The following is a 13,945-nucleotide window of genomic DNA, read 5'->3' as shown; positions in this document are numbered from 1 at the left end:
ACAGCTTGAACTGCCTCTATCTGAAGTCCTGTATGGTTGAAGTCCAATTTAAAGATAGAGGACTACAAAGGAGAGCTCCAGGGCCTTGCAGGTACCCATCAGTAGCTAGCAGAGCTCACCTGGTTGCTCTTCCCAAAGGTGGTTAGGTGTATTTCATATTAATAATAGTAATTATTTTCTCATCAATGGATCAGCAACCTTCTCATCCTGTAACAGGTCAGGTTTAAGTTTAAAGCATTTGCTCTGTAAACCAACATCCTGGGAGAACAATATGCCACACTCGGCAATCTTTTTAGAGGGAACTTTATTTTGATTTGTAAAGGCACAAAAGCAAGACCAATTTCTAAAGGGAGGTTCTATTGATGGGGAAACTGAGTACAGCAACTTCATCTGTCGGTTTTCAGTGTATGTTCCAGAAGGTATTGAGCTTGGGGTCATTTGCTTTTCAAAGCCAATAGGGCCCCCCAGGGCCACATCTGTCTGTGGGGCCACTCCTATGCCCAATGCTCCCCTTCCCACATGGACTTCCATGGTGATGGCACTCCAGGTAGCACCAGAACTTAATTTTATTTAAATTTCCAGCATTTAAGTTTCACACAGTGCCCCAGAATAGCCAATGTAGACTTGTTCTGTGGCATTGTGGGAAATTTAAAATGGTATCTAACATGTGCTCACCACCAGTGAGAATACCAACCATGATGGGGCTTTCAAGCTTCTAAGTTCTAAACGTAGATATCCAAAATTTCAGTAGCTCATTCACCCTCCTTTCCATAGAACTTTCGGTTGTTTTTGTTCTTGGTTGTGTACAAGTTTGTAAAGATGCACCCAAAACTTTGGGGTGCAATTAGATAATAAAGCCATGGAATTTAAAAGTAAGTTTTAAAATAAAGCCCAAATTTAAATCCTTTGCAAAGTGACTCATATTGAATGTAATGTGTGAACACTCCTCATGCCTTCAAGGGAACTGAGATCCATCAACACATTGGTGTGCCATCAGATCACATCTTTGGGGATCTGGAAGGTGGGCATTCTTCTGCATCAAGGTCCGCACCAATTGAACTACTTGTTTGTTTTTCCATCAAGAAATTGGCTTTGATGGCCCTCAAAACCTCAACGCAGGGAAGGCAATGAAAGAGATGCCTGTCAAGATTGGGTTGTGATGGTGTGAATAGCTTGGATTTCTCTTTTGGTGTTAAGTCCTCTGAGCTGACAACCTATATGGTTATCCATGATTAAGTGCCCACTGAAATCCCTGGGATTTATGAGTGTACAACCTGTGTACCTATGTGCACAGTAATGTTCAATGCCTGTGTTGTCTGTGTGCACAATGGTTGAGGTGAGCAAATTAACAAGGGCGCACTCTTTCACACAATCACTTGTACATGGGTAAAGGCAGCTTGTAGCTGTGTTCAGTGCAACATGTGAACAAGCTTCCCCAAGGAAAGTCTCTACGGCCACCAAGTTCCAAACTCAGCAGGACTTTGGCAAGTAGAGCCAGCTCCTTGGACCCTCTAGGGATTCACGCTGTTTCTTTCAGAGTCCCAGCTGCGGCAGTGACTGTGAAGGCTGCAATGGAGATCTGTCTCTTGACTTCCTCCCAGGACTTGTGCTGGTCCTCTGCATGGCTAATGTCAAACAGGGCATCGTAGATACCAGGAAAGGACACTCCAGCATACTTGTTGTGGCTGTTCGGAGCAAAGATGATGTGTCTGGAAACACAAGCAACCATATTTAAAAAGCAGAGCTCATGATAAAATCTGGGGAGGTTGTGCCTGGGGAGGAACCTTAACCAACCCTACTGAAATTTTTCAGGGGCTCAAATCCTATCTTTCAACATCCATCCCTTTGCTCCTCTTTGTCGGAAGCGGGGAATTTCTTTCTGCCATGGACCAGAGGCAAAAGCATTTTTCTTGTCTCTGATAGATGCACATCACACTTAGGAAGACAGGAAGGTGATGTATATTAGGTCTGACTCCAACATCAGCCGAAGAAGGAAGGGTGGAAAGACCACTTGCTTTTTCTTCTCAAGGTGGTTGGAGAACCACCACTCCCATTGCTGGCCCCAGTAAGTGAGTTTTGAAGGGAAAAGGGGATGGATTAGGATAGGTAGGAGGAAGGGAGTTGAGGGGTTTGGGGGCAGAAGCTCAGGTCACATTAAGAAATGCTTGGAAATCAAATGAGCCATTTCCCAATTATGATTTGTTTTTGGCATTTGGGTTATTTACATTCCATTGTAACATAGGTTGGTGTTTGAGGCTCCCCATCACTTGTTAAACACTTTAAAACCACGAGATAAATGTCTCTGTATGTGAGACAAACGGCATCCAACTCAGAGGTTGTTTTTTTGGTTGTTGTTTTTTGGTAATGAAAGGGGTGGAGAATCTAAAGATTTTTAAGGAAGGGAAGGGAATGTAGAGGTGATAAATCATAGAATTGTAGACTTGGAAAAGATCCCAAGGGTCATCTAGTCCAATGTCCTGCAATGAAGTAATCTTTTGCTGAAAGTGGATCCTAGAACCCGGAGATTTAGACTCTCATGCTTTAACCAACTGAGCTACAAAGAGCATATGTTTTCTTACCTATAGAACGGCCTGCCAGGTAATCCAAGGGGATCGATAAATGCTCTTTCCAGAAACATCAGCTGATCGTTCCAAGATCTCACTGCAATAGGGCTGCAAATTAGACCACAGGGACAAAAAAAAGCATCAAAGCTGCTCCAACAGAGCTGCTGCCTTTGGGAGCCAACACAAAAGCCGATATTCTCAAATGCACACAGGTCTATTCAACAGCTTCTTGGAAGTTGAGCGCTGGACTTTCCTAGCTAGACCCTCCCAGTCCACTGAGGGGACGTCTCTCTTTAGCATGCATTTATCAACAGACCTCAGCCTGAAGAATTCTGCCCCTGGGCAGAACAGGCCAGGCGTCCAATAATTCTAGGCGACTTACTTATCGGTGTCCAGTAGTTGCGATCTCTTGTGAAAGTCACTGGCAGATTCTGAAAACTTCCCCACTGCATCCAGGAGAGAACCTGGGACAGCAAAGAGGGGGGAAAGCTCATCATTGGATTTCATGAATCTTGTCTGCTCCATCCACGGAAATATTAAATGTTTATTAATCAATTTGATTCCACCCCCCTCATCTTTTTCCTTTCTCCTCCTGTGAGGGAACTCCTATTTGGGGACTTCTCTGGCTTTTCTCTGGCCCATGTAGGACCAGTCTGGATAGTTAGCCTTGGTGAAGACTTGACGTTTCCATCCCCCAAAAAGTTTTTGATTTGAGTTTCCATTGAAATGAGGTTGTATTTTAATGTTTAATGTTGTATTTTAATCTTGTTTTTAAAGTTGTATTTCAGTCAATTTGTTTTTATATCAGGTGTTAGCCGCCCTGAGCCTGGTCGTGGCTGGGGAGGGCGGGGTATAAAGAAAATTTATTTATTTATTTATATTATTATTATAATTTTAACTTTATTGCAAAACAATTTACATATAACAACGCAGACAGACAGACATTGTATATGCCTATCATGCTGGTGATTTGGTTTTAAGTTTCCCAAAGAATTCACTTCCCAATGATCCCTATAACTGAATGTGCCTTTTTCACAACTTCTGCAAACTGGGTCAGCAACTTCATTGAAAAATCCACTACAGCCCCAAGGTCTCATCTAGCTCCACACTGACTGCTCTGATGGGCAGTGGTTCTGCAAGATGTCAAGGGGAACTAATTTTCAACCGCACAAGCTAAAGTGCTTTATCTGGAGATGTCGGGGCAAACTGAAACCTTCTGCATGTGATCAGAAGAGACTATCTATGTATGCTACAACAGCTGTGTGGATGCTACTTGCCCAAAGATGGAAGGAGGACAATCTACCTAAGAAAGAAGAATGGTTGATAAAGATGATGGACTATGCCAAATTGGCGAAAATGGCTGGGAAAACCAGAGATCAAGAGGACAATAAATTTAACAAAGAATGGGGAATTTTTAATAAGTTACTTGAAAGAACATCATAAACAATTGAAAACATTGGCAGGATTTAAAAAAACAACACTTGCAATGAAGTGAGAATTACAAATGGAGCTTTATGAAAATATGGAGAATATGACACAATGCAGTTTGAAAAGAACATCTGGGGAAACCGCGGAGGGGTGGAAGGAAGTTTGGGGATTCTGAAAATCCTATTTGTAAAAGGATTATGATTTATATATGATGTTAAATGGCAAAAGTGAAAATGAATTAAAAAAACTAAAGAGAGACCTTCTGCACGTGAAAGATGTGCTCTGCCACTGGACTGTGGTTTCTCCCCTAAGCAATGGGAAGCCTAGTTGCTGACCAGGGAAAAACCAGGGCTTGTTCATAAGACCTGGACACAACCAGCGTAGCAAGGGAAAGAGCCCACAAAGGGAATTGTGATGCACTCATGCGCAGGTGGGGTACTGATCCAACACCAGTGGGATATGCAAAGCATCTGGATTAACAGAGTCACTGGGGAACTGTTTGGTTTTTTAGGAGTCCCACTTTGCAACCTTCCTCTTGAGACTTTCCAAGGAACCTCTGTGAGTCTTTGCTGCAAGATTCCTGCATTGCAGCAAGGCAAAGGTGGGCAGAAGAAGAAGAAGAAGAAGAGTTTGGATTTGATATCCCGCCTTTCACTCCCTTTAAGGAGTCTCAAAGCGGCTAACATTCTCCTTTCCCTTCCTCCCCCACAACAAACACTCTGTGAGGTGAGTGGGGCTGAGAGACTTCAAAGAAGTGTGACTGGCCCAAGGTCACCCAGCAGCTGCATGTGGAGGAGCGGAGACGCGAACCTGGTTCCCCAGATTACAAGACTACTGCTCTTAACCACTACACCACACTGGCTCTCGTTTACCTGGTAGATCCTTGGGTGATTTTGCAGTGGTCAGCAATGGATTTTGACCACGGCAATAAACAAAATTACTTTCCCCCATCTAAATCAGGCTGCTGAAATAAAGAAAGGTAACCAGGGCATGTGAAAGGACTGCAAGTTCGGTTCAGTTAGGGTAATGAAAACAAATCCCTAGGCTCAGAATGTGCTCAGTGCCACCAGGTTCATTAATTCTGCTCAGAGATCAGCACTGGGTGCTGATTTGTTTCCGGGACAAGTACAAAATGTTACTATTAGCATGTAAGGACCATAACAACTTGGGACCATTTGGACGGCAGGATGTCCTTACCCCATCCATGTTCTCTGAACCCCTTTGATCTGTGGGACTGGCACAGTTACAGATGCACATCATGCACTGTTCTGCACTTGAAAGAAATCCCTCTGTGGCAACACTTTGGAACTCCCTGCCTATTGATATATGGGGGGGGGGTTTCCTTGTACACTTTTGGGTGCCTTATTTAGGCAAGCCTGTGGCACTGTGGGTTAAACCACAGAGCCTAGGGCTTGCCGATCAGAAGGTTGGTGGTTCAAATCCCTGTGACGGGACCCGTTGCTCGGTCCCTGCTCCTGCCCACCTAGCAGTTCGAAAGCATGTCAAAGTGCAAGTAGATAAATAGGTACCACTCCGGCGGGAAGGTAAACAGCGTTTCTGTGTGCTGCTCTGGTTCACCAGAAGCGGCTTAGTCATGCTGGCCACATGACCCGGAAGCTGTATGCCGGCTCCCTTGGCCAATAAAGCGAGATGAGCGCCGCAACCCCAGAGTCGGTCACGACTGGACCTAATGGTCAGGGGTCCCTTTACCTTTACCTTTATCCAGTCATGCAGACTACTGACAGGTGATTTAACCTTTTTGCTCAGTGTTGATTTTAATTATTTCTGGATGTTTTAAAATGGCTTCATTAAAATGCCTTTTTAAAATGTCTTTTATTTATAATTTTAATTGTTTGTGGGTCCCCCCCAATTTGCTTAGATGATAATGATATTATTATTATTATTATTATTATTATTATTATTATTATTATTACTACTGTTATTATTTATACCCCGTCCATCTGGCTGGGTTTCCCCCGCCACTCTTAGAGGACTTATTACAATCAAGTTAGTATACAAATGTTGTTAAATGAGAAAATAAAATAAAATTCTAACGGAATGTCTTTAGCCTCTTGGGGTTCTGGTAGGAGGAAAGTACGGATAGCTAACATGATAGTAATGTGGTTTGCTACGGGTTTTGTTGGGTTCCACCTTCCATCATCCCTGACCATCCATTGGTCCATGCTGGCCGGAACTGATGAGATATGTAGTCCTAAACATCTAGTTGTTAGCTATCCCTGGAACAAATGACCTCCAAGATTGCTTCCAACTCTGCTGTTCTCTGATTCTTGTCTTATGCCCGATAGCACATACCTAACGACACGTTGTACGTCACAAGGGCTTCCCGGTGTTTCAGGGTCATGTTGTGAATGACGTTCGCGTAACCGCTGAGTGCCTTGGCGTAATCCCGGCAGTCGAAAGGAAGGACGACGGAATCGGCCAGTTCAAAGACCATCCCTCCACGCACCTGAGCCACAGCAAGGTGGTTCTTAAAAGTGGGGTCATAAAACTGCTCCACGATCTCGTAGGTCTCGTAGACACTGTGATAAACAGGGTAGCTACTGTATTTGTCCACCCTCTGAAAAGTAAGAAGTGACGGATTATTGGCAGAGAAGCTGACGGAAGTCCAAAAGTTGAAATTTGCGAAAATGTTTGATATGGTGATATTTGTATAATGGAAAATTTAATAAAGATTATTATCAAGGTCCCAGGCCTCAGAGAGGTTAGGCTGGCCTCAACTAGAGCCAGGGCCTTCTCGGCTGCGGCTCCAATCTGGTGGAATGCTCTGTCACAAGAGACTAGGGCCCTGCAGGACCTGACATCTTTCCGCAGGGCTTGCAAGACAGAGTTGTTCCGCCAGGCCTTTGGCCAGGGCGCAGCCTGACTCCCTCCTTTGGCAACCTGCACAGAATTTTGCTTAATTGGTTGCCATCAATTTGATTTTAATTAATTTTTATAATGAAATATTTTTAGATTGTGTGACTATTTGACTGTTTGATTATTTGATTGATGTTAGCCGCCCTGAGCCTGGCTTGGGCTGGGGAGGGCGGGATATAAATAAAATTCATTATTATTATTATTATTATTATTATTATTGTTATTATTATTAAAAAGAAAAGAAAAGTAAGAAGTGGGCACACTCAGTGCATTTTCACATCGCTTTTTTTTTAAAAAAATAATATTTATTAAGAGTTTCAGAATAATAGAAAAAAGAGAAAAAATAAAACAACAACACTACAATACATAAAAAAGAAGAAAAAAAACACAAAACATAAAAACCAATACAGCAATTGAACAAAAAAAAACAAAAAAGAAAAAACACAAATCCCAAATTACATATCTTCAACTTCCATTTGCTTGTTTCATTAACCTCCTCACACCTCCCCTTTTGTATTCTAGTTTAATTAGTTATTTCAGCAAATTCTTTCCATCTTTCTCAATTTTTGTTAAATAATTTATCTTAACATTTTAACCTAATAGTTAACTCAACAAATCCTTCCTTCCCATCTTTCCCCATATTCTGTTATTTAAATTACCTTGATTTATTTAACCTTCTCTTACCCTAAAATACCTTAAAACTTGAATCTTAATGGTCAAATATACATAGCTCCTGATATCATTTCTGCTAGAGTCATATAGTTTCATTCCAACATTTTCCCTAATATTCATTTATTTTAGGCTAATTCCCCAAATAAAAATTTTCTTTATAGATTTTCTTCCAATCTTCATCCAACGTATCTTTTTCCTGGTCTCGGGTCATGTCAGTCCTTACTGTCCATTCCATCTAGTCCATCAACCTGGTAGTCTTATGTCCGAGGCCCTTAAGTCTCTTCCATGTCCCTTCTGCAGATCTTCTTCTTCTTGTTTATACTTGCCCTTTTCCTTGTCATTTGTTGGTCTCTTTCTTAATTTCTTTCCTTTCTCATTGAGGAGTAGGTCTCTGGGAGGTTCCAACCCAAAATTGTCTCCATCTCCCTTCATCAAACCCACCCATTCCCCACAGTCCCACTCCCCACAGTCATCAGTGTAATCCAAAAAGTATTTAAAAACATATTTCAAGGTCTCTCCAAAATTAGGAACCTCCTCAGCTCCAGACTCCCCCTGGCCCAATCCAACTTCTATCTTCAATGGCAGCGGCTTATACTCCTGTAGGGCCTCGGGTCTCTCCATTTGTATTATTTGAGGTGCAACCGCATCCTCCTCCATTATTTTATGCACTTGCCCAATCAGTACAGGTTCATGAGTTGGTCCCTGAATGGTTTCTGTATCAATGTTCCCTGTTTGTCCAGAGTTGTTAACCACAACAGTCATCAAGTCCATTTTCTCATTCATCAAATCCATCTTCTCATGCATCTGTTCCAGCAAGGCACTTGTCTTGCATAAAGCAAGCACCCAGTCTTCCTCCCAGCTCATCTTTAGTCAAGGTCAGAAAAGACTAGTCCCACGATCTTAATCTCACAGCTGTTGAGTCCTCACGTAGACTGCAGCAACAGTTTAACATGCTCCCTCTAGGGGAGACAATTTCTATTTGTATCCATTTTTTTATGGCAAGTCCAACAAAGGAAAATTACTTTCATTTTTTCAGATATTTTTCAGTTATTTTGTTTCTTTAGAATGCAAAAGGCAACATTGGAATCAGTTTATTTCTCTTCTTTAGCTATCTGTCAAAGTATTCCATTCATAGTCAATGAACCTCTCCAACTATTTCTGTCTCTGACACCCCGTTTCCAGGTTGTAGATGGTGGAAACTTATCCTTCTTCACTCCCTCTCCTGCAGGGGTTAAACAAAGTTCTCCCCCCTTTTCTCCTACTTCCAAGGGGGTTTCAGTGATTATAGATGAAGGAAATTTAGACTTTTTAAACGGCTTTCCAGGCTTTAGCTTACAAAGTTTTTGCTTTAGTCTATAGACAGAAAGCGGAAGGCGGACTTCCTGTTTTGAACCTTCCCGCTTTGGTGCCAAATTAAGATATTTCTTGATCCAATTTTCCGTTTCTACTCATGGGTACTTGTTTTAAATCCAATTGTCCACAGGAAAAAGTCAGCGCTCTCCAGCAATGGCTGTGCAGCTTCACTCCGTAAAAATAGCAATCAGTTCGCAGCACCGCGCCACTCACCCCACTTCACTCCAGAGCCCCAAAATGGGGCTCCCGGTGCGTGGGGGGGCGCTCCTGGTGCCCTGCCGAACCCCATGTTCCCAGGCTTCCTCCGCCTGGGATTTCTAGTGGGTCCCCACCTTCGCCGCGGTGGGAAGACCCAATTTCCACGGAGCCCGTTCCTCCAATCGGAGGAACTCCGCCATTCACCGATGGCGCTGACCCGGAAGTCTGTCGCATTTTCACATCTCATCGGTTTTTACGCGCAGCCAACCCCCCCCCCTACAACAGGCTTCCTCGACCTCGGCCCTCCAGTTGTTTTGAGACTACAATGCTAGCTAGGGATCATGGGAGTTGTAGGTCAAAAAACATCTGGAGGGCCGAGATTGAGGAAGCCTGCCCTATGAGCTGGGTTGGGTGAAATGTGTAGCCACCCAAACTTTGCAAACTCTTGGCAGCCACTGCCACATCAGCTGCCTGGTCACTCCTGGCAGGATCAGGAGGTGCTGTGGTGGGATTGGGCCCCATGCTGGCCAGCACTGGCTGTGAGATCAGCTCAGCATCCGGTGGATATGGGTCACCTCAGCCTTGCCTCACTGTCAGGGACTGGACATCGGAGGAGGAAAGTTGGAGACCGCCTCCCCCTCTTCCTGAACCTTCCCAAGAAGAGGAAGACAGTATAGATTTAGAACAGTGGTATGAGGAGGGTCACAGCTCAGAGATAGAAGAGGCGCAGAGCTGGGAAATAATGGGAGAAGCAGAGCAGGAACAGCTGGATGACACATTATGGTATGACACAGTCATACCTCTGGTTACAGACGCTTCAGGTTGCATGTTTTCGGGTTGCGCACCATGCCAAGCCCAGAAGTACCGGAACAGGTTACTTCCAAGTTTCGGCACTCACACATGTGCAGAAGCACTAAATTGCACTTTGCGCATGCGCAGAAGCGCCGAATCATGACCAGCGCGTGCACAGACGCCGCGCTGTGGGTTGCGAACATGCCTCCAGCATGGATCACTTTCGCAACCTGAGCATCCACTGTATATATATAAAATAAAATATTGTCCAGTAGCACCTTAGAGACCAACGAAGTTTGTCCTTGGTATAAGCTTTCGCACACGAAAGCTTATACCAAGAACAAACTTGGTTGGTCTCTAAGGTGCTACTGGACAATTTTTTATATATTTCGACCGCGTCAGACCAACACCGGTACCTACATTATCACTAGAGAGCATTCCAGACCCGCCTTCTCCAGAACACGGTGAGCAGTGAAAGTAGGAGAACAAAGGGCTAAGAGGCAATTGGCCTTAAGCAGCCACCGTAAAATGGGTAGCACTGTTGACGACTGAGAAGCGAAGGGGGAGGGAGATTACCTGGAGCAATGCCATTACCCCAAGAGGCAAATACTGAATAAAGACTTTGGTAAGAGCTTCTTGTTTATCCATGACTGGCAGCCTACTTTGAGGGAGGGGGGGTCAGATTCCCTGAAGCCTGACACTCACTCTTAGAATGTCATGCTTTAAGGGCTTTCTGTTGGGCTCTGCTGGTAAATATTCTGCTGGTCGACATAACAACAACAACAACAACAACAACAACAACAACAACAACAACAACAATTTATTTATACCCCGCCCATCTGGCTGAGTTTCCCCAGCCACTCTTGGCGGCTCCCAATCGAGTGTTAAATACAATACAGACTTTCTGCCTGCCTGCACATTCAGGTATGGAATTCAGGGTTTCCAAGTTGCATGACCCAACTGGACATAGTTAGGATCCAGGCTTGGTCTTGCCGTGCAGTGCCTCCAGAACACCCCTTTGGGGGGAACCTCACTGGCCTCAGCTCAGGTGGCTGAGCCCCATCTGAGCCGCAATGAGGAAATTATGCTGAGCTGGGGTTGGTTACATTCTTAAGAATGTAAGAACATCCCTGCTGGCTCAGGTCAATGGCCCATCTAGTCCAGCGTCCTGTTTCCACACTGTCCTTTGCAGCAGCTAGTTTAACTCTCTGGCTAAGCCAAGCTGAGTCAGGGATTGGCTGATTGAGCCAAAGATGCAATGAATACTAAACTGCTCATCCTGGTGCATCTTGTCATACGATCTCTTCCTTAGCGTGGCCTTTATAGATTTGGGAGGAGGATGAAGGCAAAAGCAAAATGGCTTTCCTCTACCTGTCAGTAGCTTCCTGTCAATCTGAATGAGTACCAGCCTCCATTGGTCTTAAATAATCTTTGGAGTCGGTTTTAGTCTTACAGAACTCCACAGCCAAACCCCTTTCGCTTCCAGTGAATTTTGCCAGGTTAACTTGGCATCTACAATAAATTCACAGTGCCTGGAGATTTATGATGGAAAGAGCGATGTTATCTACGAAGGAGATAATATGTGGAAACCATCTGGACTTAGATTGGAAGAACGGGAAATTCACACAGGATTATTATATTTGATTATCGGTTTAAGGAGACTAACAGAAGAGATCGTAAAGGGAAAAGAGAAATTATATGAATAAGATATGATGTGGAAACACCAAGATAAGATTGGATAGAACTATGAACTCTGTTTGGACTGATTGGGACTGATTTGGACATTAATGCAGTAATAAGAAGATGATTTGAATCCCCCTTTGGATCTTGAAGTATGGGTTCCCCCAACAAAATTTAAAAATTTGGCTTTGTAATTTGGAATTTTATGTGATGTGATTTAATTTGATGTGATTGGCCAGTTAATAAAAAAATATTTTTTAAAAAATAATAATAACTTGGCATCTACAATAAATTCACAGTGCCTGGAGACCAGGGGTACCAGCTTGAATAAAATATTGAGGGAGGGGGCAGGTAATCACTCACAAGACGCACACTATTCGAATGGCAGTGCTCACCAGCCCCTCAAATATTTTACTGGGGGAATATAAATAATTAGAAGTTACTTGAAAGTACCAAATAGGCCTAGGACTAAATTAGGATTTAATTATATAAACGTGATTTAGATTGGTAAGAAAAGTGAATAAGATAGATAACAGTTGGAAATATTTTTGTTTAAGAATGATATTGGAAAGCTGTTACATGCAGAAATTCAGAAGGGAGAGATTACAGGAAGTCAATCCACATGTAAATAAGGTTGGGTTTTCAAAGGATTAAGTTCGTGTGTTTTTTATTGTGGTGGGTGGTGCTTTTCATATTGTTTTCTTCTTTGATGTACTTCTCTCTTCTTGTTTTTCTTTTTGTTTGTTGTTCTGTTATGTGGTTTTGTTGTAATTGTGGAAAATTTAATAAAAAAAATTGAAAAGAAACCAACAACAAATATTTTACTAGGGGGGCTGCAGGGACCTAGGAACTGGCTCCTATGCTGGAGACAGACAGTCAGGTTGTGAATCCACAGTGCTGACCAGAGAAGGAATGACGGCTGGGAGGAGTATAGAGAGATGAAATGTCATGGTGCATGTGCAGCAGCACAACCAGACGCCTTCATCTGCCCCAGCTGCAACAAAACATGTCTCTCCCATATCGGTCTCTGCAGCCACAGCAGGCACTGCAACCGTCCAACTGTTTGACTTCACCCCCAAAAGGCGCACTCCTCCATCGTCTTCCCAGATAGACATATGCCAGCAACAATAAATCCCCGAGCTTTTAAAGGGATTTATATCCAAATCCCCCAGGACGCTTATTTCAAGATGCTGTGGAAGTAACAGAACAGGCTTACCCAGTTTTTCGTGTACCGAGCTCTTCCGGAAGCGATGCCCAACCTCTGGAAAAAGACTTCAAAATCATTGCCGGAGCCCAACTTGTTAATCCTTTTGTGAAATGAAAAAAAGAGACAGGAGAGAGGGCAAACTGGGTAAACATTGCCGTAAAATTATTGTTTTCAAAGCAACACAGTGTACACACTGATCTTTTTTATGGGTTATTGTCTAGCTTTCATTGTAACACATTGCTCTTTTTTTCTAATTTTATGTTATGCTTTTAAAATTCTGCTATTGTCTCTGCCTCCCAAAGGCTTGCATGGCTGTCTGTTGCAGCAGCAGCCCTGGCTACAAGCTCCCCAGGTGAATGGTGCCTCTGGGGCTGGCCAGGGGGTGCTTCCCAGGCCCCTGTGGGGCAGTGTGAAGAGGCACCTCTCTTTGGGGCAGGGGGGGGGGCAGCTCAGAGACCAGAGGCAGCAGCTGCGGCTGCCCAGAGGACTCCCAAGGAGAGGGGAGAAGAGAGGAGGCTGAGGGAACACTCCACAAGGGAGGGTGACTTAGTAGTAGTAATAAATACTACTGCAAATAATAATAATAATAATAATAATAATAATAATAATAATAATAATAATAATAATATTCAGTCCATCTGGCTGGGTTGCCACTTAGAGACTCTTTACATAGTAAAGAGTTAAAAGTATCTGAAGAAGTGTGCATGCACACAAAAGCTCACACCAATAACTAACTTAGTTGGTCTCGAAGGTGCTACTGGAAGGAATTTTTTAATTTTGTTTTACATAAAGGTAAAGGTAAAGGGACCCCTGACCATTAGGTCCGGTTGTGGCCAACTCTGGGGTTGCGGCGCTCATCTCGCTTTAATTGGCCGAACCAGAGAACCACAGCACTGCACAGAAACACTGTTCACCTTCCCGCCAGAGTGGTACCTATTTATCTACTTGCAATTTTGATGTGCTTTTGAACTGCTAAGTTGGCAGGAGCAGGGACCGAGCAATGGGAGCTCACCCCATCGTGGGGATTCGAACCGCCAACCTTCTGATCGGCAAGTCCTAGGCTCTGTGGTTTAACCCACAGTGCCACCCGCGTCCCAATTTGTTTTACATAGTAAGTGACTAATGAATTGAAAGCATAGTAACAAATGCATAACCCTTCTTTCCTCCAAACAGC

The 13,945-nt window shown here is 43.6% G+C and overlaps 1 protein-coding gene across 3 annotated transcripts in view; it reads right to left on the bottom strand.

Moving 5' to 3' along the window:
* Positions 1 to 287: 287 nt before the first annotated feature.
* The window catches only part of LOC309530353 (glutamate carboxypeptidase 2-like), a 52,493-nt gene continuing 38,835 nt past the window's right edge, over positions 288 to 13,945 (bottom strand). For all 3 annotated transcript variants that reach the window (XM_082219249.1, XM_082219250.1, XM_082219251.1), the window contains exons 15-19: positions 12,781 to 12,871; positions 6,306 to 6,570; positions 2,947 to 3,028; positions 2,580 to 2,672; positions 288 to 1,709 (exon numbers count right to left, since the gene is read on the bottom strand). In XM_082219249.1, coding sequence (XP_082075375.1) covers positions 1,520 to 1,709; positions 2,580 to 2,672; positions 2,947 to 3,028; positions 6,306 to 6,570; positions 12,781 to 12,871 — 721 coding nt within the window. In that variant the 3' untranslated portion in view covers positions 288 to 1,519. The remainder of the gene's footprint in view (positions 1,710 to 2,579; positions 2,673 to 2,946; positions 3,029 to 6,305; positions 6,571 to 12,780; positions 12,872 to 13,945) is intronic.

Source organism: Podarcis vaucheri (genome assembly GCF_965113315.1).
Source record: "Podarcis vaucheri genome assembly, chromosome: 4".
NCBI lineage: Eukaryota > Metazoa > Chordata > Lepidosauria > Squamata > Lacertidae > Podarcis > Podarcis vaucheri.
This window is presented reverse-complemented; position numbering and strand designations above follow the sequence as displayed.